The following is a 15,920-nucleotide window of genomic DNA, read 5'->3' on the forward strand; positions in this document are numbered from 1 at the left end:
AATCCTTTATAAGAAATTGTGAGTAATAACTTAAATTAGCTTTTCTTAAAACTATATAATTCTCAAATATGGATTACCTTTACAAACTTAATGTAATACATGAGTAATTAACTGATATAACAGTTAATAAATCAATAAATTTGTGAATATTCACAAGCAAAGGAATAAAAAGTGCACAAATTAATTAACTAAAAAATTAAATATGCTTAGTTAAATATTACAACCACCAAAGTCAGAATTGGCTCTGTCTTTGAGTCCCATTCTGTGATTGGCATATGTAAGCCCCATTTGTGATTGCGCGTAAGTCGTGTTTGACGATTGCGATTTATAAGTCGCATTAGTTTACGTTTCACAAACTCTACAGCTGATACTTCGTCAGTTAACTACTTAACGTCAACAAGCCAAACTCCGCCGTCCCCTTCATAGTAGTGAGCTAGAGCAATGGCTTCGCTTCCAATCAAAGCGATTCTCTGTATGCAATTGCTAGCTCTATTTATGGTAGCATTTTCTGTTATAGGAATCAACTGTAGTTGGGATGCAGAAGAAGGATTACTACGAAAGCGAAGCGGAGTACACCAGAGACAGTTTGATTACTTCAAACTCTCTCTCCTTTGGCCAGCCACCGCTTGCCGCAATACAACTCGCTGCTGTTCCTCCAATGCCTGTTGCCGGTAAATCATAGGATTGTATTCCGTTTACTGATAGTAAAGCATAGTTAATTGACCGGTTGATTTCTTTCACTTTGCCTTTATTTATTTCTCAGGTTGTAAAATTGTCTTATATCTGACAAATTTTATTAAATTAATAAGCTAGTGGTAGCGTGTTAGTTACCAATTTTACCAGATTACCTTTTAGTGTTTATCAGATATTTAACTTTAATTAGTTAATAGGTGACCTGATTGTGTAACTATTTTGTTCACCATCAGTGCGTAGAACTTAAACTTTTTTGATAATATTTAGAGGATGAGGCTGACTCTTTTTTTTTTTTTTTTTTTTTGTGTGTGTGTGTGTGTATTTGTTCAGCTCGAGCTCGCTATCCGAATTCACAATTCGTAAGTCGTGCTCCGATTGGAAAGGATGCATATTTATGTTTTTCCTTGTTGTGTATTGTGAGAGCTGGATATATATGAATAAGGTTTATTGTACTGCAGATGGACTTTGGGCTGATTACAATGATGGAACTTGGCCTGCTTGCTGTTCTGGTCCCCAATTTGATAAGAAAGAGGTAGATTGCTAGCCTTTTTTCTGCGCACCACCCTTTTATTCTGCGAGGACTGTTTGAAGAGAGAAATAATTGGTGGAACTGTTAACTGCTTAGATAAAGATCTGTTTGAAGAGAGAAATAATTGGTGGAACTGTTAATGTTTACTCCATTGATCTAATTAGAATATTGAGAATTCAGCATTGAGACTGAATAAAGAAGCTTATACTTCTTCAGCTTTAATGGTGTATCCCTTTTCTACTGCCTATTCATCTATAAATATTCATCAATACTGACTCTGAAATAATTTATGTTATGAGCTTTATATATCCATTCATTCTGTAGATTTCAACATTGCTCAAACCCTTGAGGAAGTACTGGCCTTCTTTTAGTTGCGAGGCCGTCTCAAATTGCCATCATGGAAAAGGAACATTTTGGGCTCATGAGGTGGTTTTCATTGTTACTCGTACTATATGATTGGTAAAGAATTCAATACAATTCAAGGAACTAACATGTCCTCTCGTTTATTGTATCTGACCCTGGGGATATTCATTTTCAGTGGGGTAATCACTCTTTGCCTTATTTTATATTCAGTTTATAATACCTCGCAAGACAATTGATGGTTTTGAGCTATTATATAAGTTTGATTAAAAAGAGAAGCAAGATTCTTTACTTACCAGAAGGATTTACAAAATAGAAAAGACCTTATTGCTGACATCTCTGAACAATATAGGTTCCTTCTTTTCCTGGATATTAATTACCTTAAAAGTTTATGTTCTTGTACATTCTCATTTTACATATTCCTTTTTTTCTTTAAAATTACCCCCCCCCACCCCCCCACCCCCCACCCCCAAAAAAAAAACAAAAAAAAAAAGAAAAAGAAAGGGACAGAATATCATATGAAAGTTTGCAGATAATTAATCCAAAGTTAAGGCCAGTCTGGGGTGTTATTTGCCACTAAATGTGGGATACCATTATCCGCTCTTTATCCTCTCTCTTGTCTGGCAACCAAAAAGAACCCTTAAAATACTTCAGAAGGACATACTGTCCTTTAATTCTTAAGCAAGCACCTAACTGTAATATGGATGATATGGAGAGATTAAGGGCCTTACCAGTCTACCAACTGCAACCCAAAGCTCAAAATTTTGTGTTTGTTACACTTGTAAAACTTAATAGGGACAAAAGTCAGACGGGTAAATGATGTTCTCTATATGTAGTGTGATCTTTCATAGTTTTATGTCATTGTTTGCAGAAAAACACGGGACATGTTCTTATCCAGTTGTCCATGATGAGTATGAGTACTTCCTAACGACCTTGAATGTTTACTTCAAATATAATGTCACTGTAAGTTGATTGTTATTCTATTTATTTACTGCAATAAAGTTTGCCTTCTTGTATATTTTCTATTGATTCTAAACTTTGATTCAGTTACTTATTTGCATATATTCAATATTGGGGCCATGAAATTATTAGATGTATCAGACGCAACAGCAGTGTAATTGCTCATCTTGAATAACTTGGTTCGTATATTATATGAAAACTTAAATCACGGATGTTATCAGTTTCTTTCCTAAGAAAATTTCTCTTGGCTGATATGAATTTTTAAATAGATGATCGTCTACAATATCAGATATACAAGTTTGTGGTAACGTATACCGCAGCCTGCTGGAAATTATTCGTAGCAATATACCTAGAGGGTTAACAGTTGGACTTTATAAGTTGGCACAGAGTGTTGAAAATGGTGAACTTCTCGCATGTGTGCTGAATTCTTTCTTAATTAACTGCATCATAACTTTCTGGGTATGTTGAAGCATTGAATTACTTAACATTCTTTTAGCATTCCATGTTCTTTTTCTTGTTAAAAGGTCAGTACGACTTCATTTCATTTTGTTGAAAACTTATATGTTCATCCTCTTACTCAGTATATAATTACATAGTGTATTTGTCTGGTAGCTGACCATCATTGTAAAAATTGAAATTAACCAGGGAGTTCTGTTTGAAGCTGGGTATGTACCGTCAAATTCCGAGAAATATCCACTGGGAGGCATCATTACTGCCATTCAAAATGCCTTCCATGCAACTCCAGAGTTGATATGCTCGGGTGATGATGTGGAGGAACTTCGGATATGCTTCTATAAGGATTTCCAGGTTGGTTCTCTCTAATCCTCTGAATAAATTATTGCAAGATTTGCTTAATGCGGCTCTACTTGATTTTATAAGGCGATGTTGATGCCTCATTTAAGATGTTTGCTATTGTTTAGTTCACGACATAAATTATTATGCCCTTCAATAGTACACTTCTTGTTTGTTAACTTCTTTCCTTATCCAAATGCAACCAGTAGCTATCATGAGTGTACAATTTAGATGTGTACGATTCATGATCATTCTGATTTCATTCATCTTTCCTGTTAGCAGGTAAAACAGATTTTTTAATTCTGAATCTATGTTCATTTCCCCCAAAAAAACTGAATTTCTGCTTGGTTAATCTTATGCCCAATTTTCTATCAAAACAATACCTAATTGTCTCACGATTTCCATTCCATTTCATTCATCTTTCATGTTAGCAGATTAAACGGACATCTTAATTCTGAACTCTGCTTGGTTAATCTTACGTTTAATTCTCTATTTGTTTAATTTACTATCAAAACAATGTCTAATTGTCTACTGTCAGATTATCATCCCCAAAACTCCCATTTCTAGCATCAAAGTGAAAGGGTACTTTAATTCTTGTTTCTTTTACAGCCTCGTGACTGTGCGAGTGGATCTATCATTAGACGTGACAGAGTCTCTTCTGGGTCGTGTCCTCAGTACGTCAGCTTGCCAGCATATGGATCATGGGGTAAGTTCAAATCCCCATAATTGGACGGCCATCTATATTTAATAGGATTAGGTCATCTGAATGGGATTAAAGCTTGATTAGTTTACGATCCGATCAACTATTGGAAGGTCAAATGTCAGCATGTTCCGTTGATTTGTATGATGCAGTACTTTGTAAGATGACTAGCCAACCAATACATAGATTTGTAGCCTTAATTATACATATAAAAGCAGCAATGGGATGACCATTTTTGTAGTCATAGAATTTCCTTTTATCGACCCCCAAGTACCCGAGAATTAGTTGATGATTGAGTAGCCACGCTTATAAATTGTCTAGCATCGCTGTCTTTTTAGATCTCCTTATTTTATTTGTATAAATGTACCACCTTTTTATGAGATTTAATTACATGTTGACCTAACAAATAAAAAAAACTTGAAGTTGACCCACTACATGTCTTATAAAAGGTCATGTACTATTCATTGGAATATATCATCTTTTTCTCAAAATTTCTGAATTTCATGCTTACATTTTAGTGCCCACTTTCAGAATATTTAGAAAAGCTCCTTTCTGTATTTTATTTCATTTATTGGTATAAATTAATGAAGAGATGTGTGTGTATTTCTTGTTTCATCACACTTGCTCACCTGTGGAACACTCCCTGCCATAGGCTCTCTTTCATGCAATCTTTCAGCTTTTTAAGAAGCTTATTTCTTTCTTATCCTGAAGGTAACAAATAAGTGGCCAGGATCAGTTTCAAGCTTTGCTTTGCAGTGCACTTACTATTGATTTTTGCATTTATCTGAGAAGGTAGCTAGACTAACAACTCGAAGTTAAACCCCAAGAGTAGTGAATAGGTTGTGGCAACTAGGTTAGGCATTCAGGTCTGATTTTGACCTAGGAGCTGTATAATTATTCAGATCAGATCAGGAGTATGAAAACACATGTTTGCTCTTTCCAACCGTATCCTTTCAAATGTTTAATTCATCTTCACATGTTTTTTCAGGGTATTCATAGTCTTTTGGTTTCACAGGGCTTAACAACCATACAAAGGCAGTTTCTTGACCTGAGCAATAGTCTGACAGAAGTTTCATGATCTAAGCGATGGTCTGATTTGATCAGGTAAAATCTGACAAGGGTTGCAAGATCAGACCTTTATTGCTTTTCCAAGAAATTTAGCACATTACAAGTTTCAACTTGCTATTTATAAGAGATACATTGTTCTTGTAAGATTATGAGATGTTGTTGATGTACTTTACTGGTCTTATAAAAGAAACATCTCATAAAAGATTTTTTAATTTGTAGTGCACAAAGATTTTTTAATTTGTAGTGCACAAAGATTTTTTAATAGTTCGAGTCACCCCAAGAGCAAGGTGGGGAGTTCTTGGAGGTAGGGATGCCGAGAGTCTATCGGAAACAAGCTCTCTACCCTAGGGTAGGAGTAAGGTGTGCGTACACACTACCCTCCCCAGAGCCCAGACCCCACTGGTGGGATTATACTGGGTTGTTGTTGTTGTTGTTATTGTTCTATGGTTCCTCTCTATGTAAAATCAGTGCTTGGAGGAAGAGGTGGCATGGTTTTCTTTTGTTATTTTGTTATCCCTATATAGTCGTATATTCATTGTCCAGTTCTTCATTGGCATTTCCCATCGCAAGGAGCATGGTACTACAGTATAAGAATGTAAAGCATTCTACCAGCAAAATGCAAATTAACATCTCACTTGAAGGCTGTGTCATGTCCCATGTCCACCGGAAGATGAAGGTAGCAGAGATGAGCATGTTGAGATAGATGTGCGGGAACACCAAGTTAGATAGGATTAGGATGAAGCTATTCGAGACAAGGTGGGTGTGGCCCTTATTGAGGACAAGATGCGGGAAGTAATGCTTGGATGGTTTGGACATGTGAGGAGGAGAAGCACAGACATCCCGATAAGGAGATGTGAGGTTGACATTTGGGGGGGGGGGGGGTTAGGAAAGGTAGAGGTACACCGAAGAAGAGTTGAGGAGAGGTGATTAGGCAGGACATGGCGCAACCCTTGATAGAAAGGCATGGAGGTCGAGGATTCGGGTAGTAGGTTAGGTAGTCTAGATTATTCATACCGGTAGTATTAGTACGTACTCTCACATTTGGTTGGTATTAGATTTCTTTGACTACCTATCGTTTATTACATTGCGATCATCTTACTATCTTGTTATTATTTATGCTGCTTTTGCATGGCTTCTCGGTGTTGTCTCCTTTTTTTTTAATTATTATTATTGTGGTGCTTATGCTTTCCTGAATCGAGAGTCTATTGGAAACAGTTTCTCTATCTCTACAAGGTAAGGTATGCATACACACTACCCTCCCAGACTCCACTATGTGAGATTATACTGGGTATGTTATTGTTGTACTTGAGGTTGTGTCATGTTCGTTATCGCAGAAAGAATCCTTTTATATGTCATCATCAGAAATAACTGGAACAGGTCAAAGTGAAGGTCTTTTCATACTTTGAATTGATCGACAGAATTATTAAAAACTGAACGAAAGACCCCCAAAAAAGGGTAGAGATTATATAAAGTTGATGGTACTCTAGAAGTACGATAAAAACTCCATGCCAAGCATGAAAATACATCTCGTCATTCAGCTAAAGAGTCGCTTCATCCATGTAAAGAAGCAACATTTCGATATGGTAGAGAAACCAGTCACCAAATCTGAAGTATAACAGTCAATCTGCAATATCACCCCAATCTGACTCCTCAGAGTGAAGATCCCTCCCTTTTTCTCTGGCTTTGGTCATTCTTGCTCTTATTTCAATCACCTTTTGTCCCGCTTAGACTCACTTTCATTTCATCGTGGTGTAAAATTGGAAGTCAGATTTGTGAAAGTTTATCCATTACTATAAAGATCCCAAGAATCAGGGAATTTCTCAGATAAATAATGTAGTGGAAAGCCCAAGACTGCAGTCCCAAGCATTTTATAGTTTCTATTGATTGCCTTTTGAATCATTCTTTTTGTTGAACAAATCTGGAGGACAATTTTCTCCATCTTTTCCTTTCCTCCCGACCACCTTCTTAGCGTATGGCACGACCTGATGATGCAGGCTAGTAAGTGCATTCAAGCTATGCATGTGACTAGCAGAACAACTGCTGCTGCATTTGGAAAGTATGATCTCAAGCCAATAAGGACACCACTATTCCTTTCTTCAATTGTATGGCTAAGAAATCCAGAAAAACTAACTAATCTGCTCCTCAGGATCAATTAGAAGGCGATGACATCAGAAAGAGAACGGTTATTGCATCAGAAACTCACCTGTGATAACTTCCCTTCTTGAAATCCTCCTTGAACGTCAAGTCCTTCTCACCAGATCCATCTTACAAATATGCACACTAGTCCTTTTCCTATTGACCAGCAGAAGTGTATTTTGTCAAACAGTAGAAGGATCTGTTGTTACTTAAACATTTAACGATCCGTGTTCTCCACGGGGTGTGCGCATAATTTGGTTGAGGCCTGAAGATATTCTAGTAAAGTCCAAGGATTGGCCAATAGGTAGTTAACAATTGGAATATACTGGGTGTGTTGTTGTTGAAGGGGTCCAGCACGTCTAACTTAATATTGCTCTTGACTACCCCCAATCGAGCCCAATCTTTTGCTTGGGTCAACCTGAGGGAAGCTTCTTTTCCTTGCATACCGCCATCACAATCACAAACCAGATTTAGGTTCCCAACAAAATTGGTCTAAAAACAAGAAACTGTGCATTCTGGAAACAGGTATTGATGCTCATCTTCTGTGGCCTCACAGCTGAGCAAAAATTCATCATCTAGTATATGAGAAGCTCGCTTCATTTCATATATCAATGCGTCAAGGTTTTCATATATCTCTTTGCATCTTGGATGAGCTTTGTCCCCAACAAGAAACATGTGTAGCACAGATTTGATCTCAATCCAGCTACAACCTGGCTCCTTTTTTAGCCCACCATACCTCATCACTTTCCTCATTTCGGCAACTTCTTTCCACATTCCTGCATCAGCATAAATATTTGACAAAAGTATATGAGAAGATGAGTCCTCAGGGTCCAATTGCAAGAGAAATTTTGCTGCTTTTTCTGCTACCTCCACATTACCGTGCATCTTACACATACTAAGTAGAGTTCTCCAGATCACATCATCAGCCTCAATAGGCATGTCTTGAATAAGCTTCAAAGCTTCACTAATTTGGCCTGCTCTCCCTAGTATGTCAACCATACATGAGTAATGTTCCAATTGAGGATCTAATCCATAGTTATTAGACATTGAATTGAAGTGTTGCAGACCTTTCTCAACAAGCCCAATATGTGCACAAGCTCTTAGGACCGCAAGAAAAGTTGCATGATTTGGTCTAACATCCTCAAGCTGCATCTTTTCAAAGATCTGCAAAGCCTCGTCTCCAAGACCATGTTGTGCATAACCGCAAACCATAGCATTCCATGTGACAAAATCCTTTTTTGGTGCTTTTTCAAACATCAACCTGGAATCCTGCATGTTTCCACACTTGGAGTACATGTCAACAAGAGTGCTGGTTATAAACACATCCGACTGCAATTCTTGCTTTATAATTTGAGCATGAATTTGCTTTCCTAGCCCAACAGTAGCTAGATTGGCACAAGCATCAAGAACTGTTGCATAGGTAAAGTTATCAGGTTTTATTCCCTCTTCCAGCATTTTAGAGAAGAATGTCTGAGCTTCCTCACTTTGTTCACGCAATGAGAAGCCCGATATGATTGCATTCCAAGAAACAATTGTCTGTTCCTCCATTCTCTCATGAAGTTTCTCTGCCTCTTCTACCTTTTCACATTTGCAGTACATATCGATTACAGCACTCCCAATGAAGCACTCCAACCCCATCCCTGATTTTATGATTCTATTGTGAATCACCATGCCAATGTTCAAATCTTGACGAGCCGCACAGGCCTTTAAAACGCTACCATAAGTGAATTCATCTGGTTCCATCCTTGCCTGAAGCATCCGAAAAAATAGTATCAAAGTTTCATCCTCATGTCCATTCTGCTCGTGAGCTGCAATTATTGCATTCCAAGACACTGCATCTTTTATTTCCATTTCGTCAAACAGACGTCGAGCTTCACGTGGTGCTTCACATTTGCCATACATGTCCATAATGGCATTTGCAACACATACATTCGAACAAAAGGGAGTCTTACAAGCTACCCCATGTAGCTGCATTCCCTCTAAATGACCTTTGAGAACTGCACAGGCACTAAATGCACCAGATAGGCTTATTTCATCAAACCCAAGATAAGACTTCAGCAAACGCTTGAATAGTAATACAGCTTCATATCCTTGATCACCTCGAGCAAACCCAACAATCAAGGCATTATAAGATTGCAAGTTATGACTTGGCAACAAGTTGAATACCTTCCTAGCATCAGACAGACTGTTAGATTTGGCATACATGTCCAAAGTGGCAGTCGCTACAATGACATCAGATCCAAAATCAGTTTTCAATGCATGACCATGCAATTGAGAACCCAATTTTAAGTCAGATAACCCGGCACAAGACCTGAAGAGACTAGCATAAGTAGATTGACTCACCCCTACCCCTTCTTTTTGCATCTTCTTGAACAGCTGTAATCCATTAGCAAATTCATTATTTTGAACGCAACCTGCAATCAAAGCGCTCCAAGAAACCCAGTTCTTTTCAGGCATCTCATTGAAGAAACATATCGACTCATGTAACCTCTTGCATTTCGAATACATATCCACCATTGCACTCCCCGTCACCACATCAGTAGCAAGACCCAACTTGATCACCATCCCATGCACCTGCACCCCTAACATAGAATCTTCCAAACCCGAACAAGCTTTCAGAACAACAGCAAAAGTTGTTCTATCAAAAGCAATACCATCTCTTCCCATTTCCATAAAAGCTCGAATTGATTTCTGATAATTACCATTTTGCAAATGCCCCGAGATCATAGAATTCCAAGAAATTACATCTCTTTCAGGCATCAAATCAAACATCAATTTTGCCTTCTCCATATCATTAACCATAGAATACCCAAAAATCATGGCGTTCCAAGAAACTGTATCTCTAAGAGGCATTTTATCAAACACTTTATCAGCATAACCCAAATTGGAGCATTTTATGTACATCTGAATCAAACAATTAGTGACAAAAATAGTGGGTTGAAACCCAGATATTATCATTCGAGCATGGGCTTGCTTGCCTGGGTCCTGGGTGCATTGTTTTGCACATTCTTGGAATATATGGGAAAAGGTTTTCCTGTAGTTTGGGTGCATTTGATTTGCTACTGCAAGTGTTTTAAGTGCAGGGCGATGAACTTTTGAAATCATGCTATGGCGGGTGACAGATTGTTTAATTCTCCCGCCGGTCCAATTTATACGATACTCTTATTAACAACTATTTGAAAAGACAACTAACTCCTCTTTTACTACAAATTACTATCATATAGTATTCCATTTAAGTATATTCTACTTTCGAAAAATCTGAACTTTATTTTGAAAATATTAAATATCGATATCCGAATTGGGACCAAACACTAGCAGGTTTGATTTTCGAACTCCAAATTTCTTCATTCTAATTAACACAATTAAAAAGTGCTCCTAGTTAACTATTTCGCCAAGAAAAGGCGGGCATATCCACAAAATTGAATATGCTGATACATAGTTTGCTTGACCACCTAGTTTGATTTTTTTTTCCCCGATAGATTGCTAGTAAATGAAGGGATCCTTGAAACAACAGTAAAATTGTCTTCGTTCGACCTATAGATCACGAGTTCAAGCCGTAATCGTACTAGTAAATAAGGAATTTCATAGCTTAATCCCATTATGCACCTGAAGCTCATTTACTAGCTGGGTATTTTTATACTACTGTCGCAATAATATAGGATGCTAATGATGATATGGGGTCCTCATAGTTTACCAAATATTTTGCCAGTTCACCGGTAAGCACATACTAAAAACTTTCCTTGGTTATTACTTGTGCAATAGATTTTGGGATGTAGCTCTGCAGCTGAAAGTAATTTGATGTCACATACAAGGATGAGGCAATGTTGTGGGGAGAAAAGGGTAAAACTTAATTCCACCAATGTTTACACTAAATTATGCAATTTCACCTTTTAAAAAAGGTGAAAATGAATCACCCAACCACAATCAAGTAATAATCATGCATATGAAAATCATGACGTGCATATATTGGTTTAGTATAATCAGTAGATAAAGTTGGTCTGGAGATTCAGTGGACTGGAAAAGAGTGCATAGAAGTTGACAGCAGTGACTGTCCTAGTGATAGGGAATCAATACAACTTGGATAAAGACCAAGACAATCATAGTAGCCCAAGTGATGCAAGGATGATAAGGGGAAAAAGTTCTTTGTTGAATTTGGAATACATGCACTACAATCTTGTAAATTGTCTAACTGGTGAATTCTCATTCTACTGAGCATGCAAAACTGAGATATCAATAAAGAAGCAAAAACACAGTATGATAAAAACATAAGCAACAATATTTCAGGATTCTTGTACTGCACTTCACTCGTCATCCTCATCATCATCGTCGTCATTTCCAGCAGCTGAATTCAAGGCGTTCAACCTCTCGATCAACTTAGCCTTCCTTTCCTCATAAGTTAGCTTCTTTAGATTGTACCTGCAAAAAGTATCCAAAAATGAATATGCAGAAAGATAGCATAGTAAGGAAAGATAGCATATACAATTGGAATGGTCAGCACATATGCCACATTTTTTACATGGCACTCTAGAAATAAAGACAAAGTAGGCAAACATAAAATGAATTCCATATTTCAATGAGAAATAGGAATTGGAGATCCTTCAACCATAAGAGTAAAGTGCTTGTCAACTTTGACCCATACAAAATATGTATGAATATATCAAATTTTTAATATAAACAGGAAGCACATAAAAAGCAGATAATGAGTTAATCAAACTAAAGAAGATGTCAGACCTCTTGTGCTGCTTGGGAGGCTGTTTGTCCGACTTCTTGAAGGTAGGATCAGCGCGTATGGCAGCATGAACTTTCTTGTACATCTCCTCGAGGCCATCAGCCTCAAGACCCTTCTTGATGTACTCACTAAAGTGTGACTGATACTTCTCAGGTTCATCTTCGATCAGTGTCTATAAACAGAGGGAAGAGGTTTAGCTTTGTGTTCACCTAGATGTAGCAAGATCATCAACATCATAACACTCCATTGAGCATTTGCATGGATTCGATGGTTATAATAAACTAAAAAAGGAGTCCATATAGCCATTCTGTTTCACCTTCATGTACGTAGCAACATGACCACCATAAATGTAGTTGCGGTGAACATCAGCATCAAGTTGCTTAGAATCCTTGCTGAATCCAGCAAACCTCTTCTCACTGTGAGGGATATCAATTCCACCATCCAATGCGCCCTGAATACACCAAGCAAAGACTTGCATTTATTTACAGAACATATGCAAGATCATATGGCATGAATAATCCATCATAAAAACAAACGGTCACATGGCATGAATAATACATCTCAAATCTCAAAAGAGAAAAGAAACAGACCAATTTGACAGCAGGGAGGGACTCCGCTTAACTTCAAAATCCACATTATAATAGTCAGAAAGTAAACCACTCTTTGCTTTCCTCGGACAATTGTAATCAGGGTTTCATAACACCATATTCATCGAGATTTAAGCAAGTGGCTGCTATTCATTGAATGGTTCACAAAAAATAATCAAAGCACCTGTTACACCAAGTAATTTTTTAACTTGAAATAGAATTACTCCGTCTATCCCATTGATATGGCAATCTATCCTCTTTGGTTCATTCCAAAAAGATCGATACATTTCTACAATTTGGAAAATCTTTAATGTTAAGGTTTCAATATTACCCTTAATGGTATGATCTTATAGGAGTGAGAAGCTATGTTGCATGACAGATAAGGATACTTTTTGTATGTTTTAACTCATTGGCTTAAGTGTAAAAAATATTTTATTTCTTAAATCTCCATGCCCAGTCAAGCATCCACGTGATATATAATGGAAGCAGTAGAAATTTTGCAATGCAGTTTAGACAGAGACTAAGTGATACAGCACCATACCAAAAGCAGGATTATACCTTGAGAGCACCAAAGACACGATTTCCTGTAGTAGTCCTTATAAGGCCAACATCCAAGAGAGCACGGAACGGCCTCCTGCTTTCAGCAGGTTCAACAGAGTAATCCTCCCCATTGGCCTGTAAAATATTGAAATACCAGTTAACAAATAAAAGCCCTCTACAGAAGGACAAAATGCCCATAACACTACAATACATCTGCAATTACCTCAAGGTTCCCTTCATACTCCTCGTCCATTTCAAGCTTTTTGAGAACTCGTCGTGCCAAAAGAAGTCCAGTACAGTAGGCTAAAATGAATATAAATGAGTTAACAGTTCAATAAGAAATTAAGAACTATACAATTTCAAGTGAGATAACCAAACAAAATATAATATCTTGTGTGGAAGTACCAGCAGCATAATTTGTCAGTCCAACTTCAAGGCCATAACGAGGCAGCTCATTAGCATAAGCAGAGGCAAGAATCATGTCACCAGCAATACTAGCCGACACAATTTGTGCAATTATGTCTTTGTTAGTCTAGAAAAAATGTTTAGGAAGCAAAGCAAAGGACCAGCACAGCTATTGTGCCCATCACTCCAATCATGTGATGCACACTCACTGTAACAATTTCATAAACCAGCCATGTAATATTAAATGGATAATACATGTCAAAACAATAAACAAAATTCCAGGAGGAAGCCATCACATTTAAGTAAGTTTTAAAGTAAAGCAAAAGTATTAGGATACAAATCGGACAACGAAACGATATTTTGGAGTGTTGTACTTATTTTTGTCCTGATTGATCAATCTGTTCCTGGCTCTGTAGTCTGTTTTCCCCTCTGCACGGTAAAAAAAATTCGAAAATGGTGAGTCCTGAATTGCAAATTTAAGAACAGGACAAAAGGGATGAAGACAATAGAAGCTGCACCTCTCCTTCTCTTGAATTTAACCTGGAAACGCTTGAAATAAGCCCTTGTCTTCTGGACTTTGATGAAGGCCTGCAACATAATAAAATAACTGTGTCAAGCAGAAGAACTGCATCAGATCATAATTTAAAATTAAAGTTCCGACTTCACCAAGCATCCATTTAAAGTAGCACACTTTAAAAGAAGCTTTTGTTGTGTTGGTACACTGACATTTCGTATGGTGCTTCTTAAGAGTCATTTTAGTTTGCTTAGAGATTTATATATCATTAGAAAATGCATAAAATTTAAATATTTTAGAGAACCCTTAGTTGGTTTTGAAAGACAAACAATTATGTATTTGCAGAGTCCAGATAAAACGGAATAAATATTGAGGATTCATCTCCAATCTCAACAAGTTTTGGATTGAGGTACATTTGTACTTTTTATCAACCTGTCGACATTTTCTAGGCAATATAGTTGACATAATAGCATTTAGCATTGATTTGTCCCAATCCAACAGAGACAAATAAAACATCATTAAAGATCATATTTGAAGTCTCAATGAAACCAAAAGAAGTGAAAAAATGAGATTTACATATTAAACCAAATCTAAAGGTCAATACAATCACAGGTAGAGACCAATACTTTACTAATCAAAACAAGATCTTTACAGATTTGTACATAAGTGTGTAGGAATGAGTGTGAAATTAAGTAAATCTCTAGATTTACCTACTGAACATAGGAAAAAAAAACTGCCGAAATAGAATGTAATAAACATTTTTTCGAAGTAATAGAGCAGAATATATAACCCAAAACTTGTTTGAGACTGAAGCGTAGTTGTATATATTATTTTAGTTGTAAATAAGCAAATACTTCTATAATGTACTGATGCTCCTAGAAACTGGAAAAAGTTACAGCGTAGGCATATGAGAGCTAGTATAAACCATTAAGCTATAGAGTTATGATGAAGAAGAATACAAGTTATTGTTCGAAAACAAAAATGTAGCACACTCTGCTATTTCTCTTCCAAATATCGGCTACCAAATTAGATAACAAATCATCGAAAAAACTGTAAAGGAAAAACATGAGTTTATCGGAAAATCTCGGATTTGTGAGCCTTACCATTGTTGCTCCTTGAAAAAACTCCGGCGGCGGCCGCGAGGGAGGGGGAGTGGGGAGGGGGATGAGAAGAAGCTAATGAGAGGAGAACAATTGCTGCTGCGAAGCTAATTCATATACCTCCGGCTAAAACCCTAGTCGATGCGTACGAGAAAATGATAAAATGCACCTTTATTTTTTGGGTAGGTTTAAAATAGTCCCTTAAATATTATTTTGAGTGGTTTTGGTCTTTACATTTGCAACAATTAAGCACTTTTAGTCTCATCATACATTTAACAATTTTTGTGGTTAGATTTAACATAAACTTTGAAAAAAATAACAGGAACTCACATTTAGAAGTATAATTTTTGCAATTACTGATATTTATTATCTATTCCTATTGTCGGTACAGCCCTTTTAGGTTTCAATTTTTGTTATGTTTTGTTTAGAGTCTCGTGTATTTTTTGGGTGTTGCGGTTTTTGGAATTCGACAGGATTTTCCTAATTATATTGATTGAACTTTTTTTTTTCCGTAACTCCTTTTGGATCTGAAAGCTAAAGTTTGTTAACTATTTGACACATACCAAAATCCCTCGTCTATATTATATTGTTAACTATTTAACTATTTGACACGTACCAAAATATCTATATTATATTAAAAGCACGAAGACTCTTATATCTTGTTTGGATGGTTGTTACCGATTGTATTGTATCGTATTGTTACTTTAAATACAATGTTTTGTTTTGATTGTTACTTAAATTTTATTTGTATCGTATCGTTAAATCCGTCATTACGTAACGATGAAATGTGCCATTTTATTTAACGAC

General features: G+C 36.8%; 3 protein-coding genes across 3 annotated transcripts; 1 reads left to right on the forward strand and 2 right to left on the reverse strand.

Moving 5' to 3' along the window:
- The first annotated feature begins 327 nt into the window (after positions 1-327).
- Positions 328-5,314, forward strand: LOC104218962 (ribonuclease 2-like). Its single transcript, XM_009769592.2, has 9 exons — positions 328-671; positions 1,024-1,052; positions 1,152-1,225; positions 1,547-1,648; positions 1,761-1,764; positions 2,454-2,545; positions 3,188-3,349; positions 3,944-4,040; positions 5,050-5,314. The coding sequence occupies exons 1-9, from the start codon at positions 442-444 to the stop codon at positions 5,079-5,081; spliced, it is 822 nt and encodes a 273-aa protein (XP_009767894.1). The 5' UTR covers positions 328-441; the 3' UTR covers positions 5,082-5,314.
- A 966-nt stretch (positions 5,315-6,280) lies between these two features.
- On the reverse strand, positions 6,281-10,364 carry LOC104218978 (pentatricopeptide repeat-containing protein At3g02330, mitochondrial). Its single transcript, XM_070150167.1, has 2 exons — positions 7,306-10,364; positions 6,281-7,084 (listed from the first exon to the last, which is right to left on the reverse strand). The coding sequence occupies exon 1, from the start codon at positions 10,341-10,343 to the stop codon at positions 7,731-7,733; it is 2,613 nt and encodes an 870-aa protein (XP_070006268.1). The 5' UTR covers positions 10,344-10,364; the 3' UTR covers positions 6,281-7,084; positions 7,306-7,730.
- A 1,000-nt stretch (positions 10,365-11,364) lies between these two features.
- Positions 11,365-15,278, reverse strand: LOC104218989 (large ribosomal subunit protein uL18). The gene is made up of 9 exons (XM_009769617.2): positions 15,117-15,278; positions 14,018-14,087; positions 13,837-13,928; positions 13,500-13,626; positions 13,318-13,397; positions 13,113-13,229; positions 12,284-12,418; positions 11,970-12,139; positions 11,365-11,654 (listed from the first exon to the last, which is right to left on the reverse strand). Exons 1-9 carry the CDS (start codon positions 15,117-15,119, stop codon positions 11,540-11,542), a joined length of 909 nt encoding a protein of 302 aa, XP_009767919.1. The 5' UTR covers positions 15,120-15,278; the 3' UTR covers positions 11,365-11,539.
- Between the last annotated feature and the right edge of the window lie 642 nt (positions 15,279-15,920).

The sequence above is a fragment of the Nicotiana sylvestris genome, chromosome 6 (genome assembly GCF_000393655.2).
Source record: "Nicotiana sylvestris chromosome 6, ASM39365v2, whole genome shotgun sequence".
In the NCBI taxonomy this organism is placed as follows: Eukaryota; Viridiplantae; Streptophyta; class Magnoliopsida; order Solanales; family Solanaceae; genus Nicotiana; species Nicotiana sylvestris.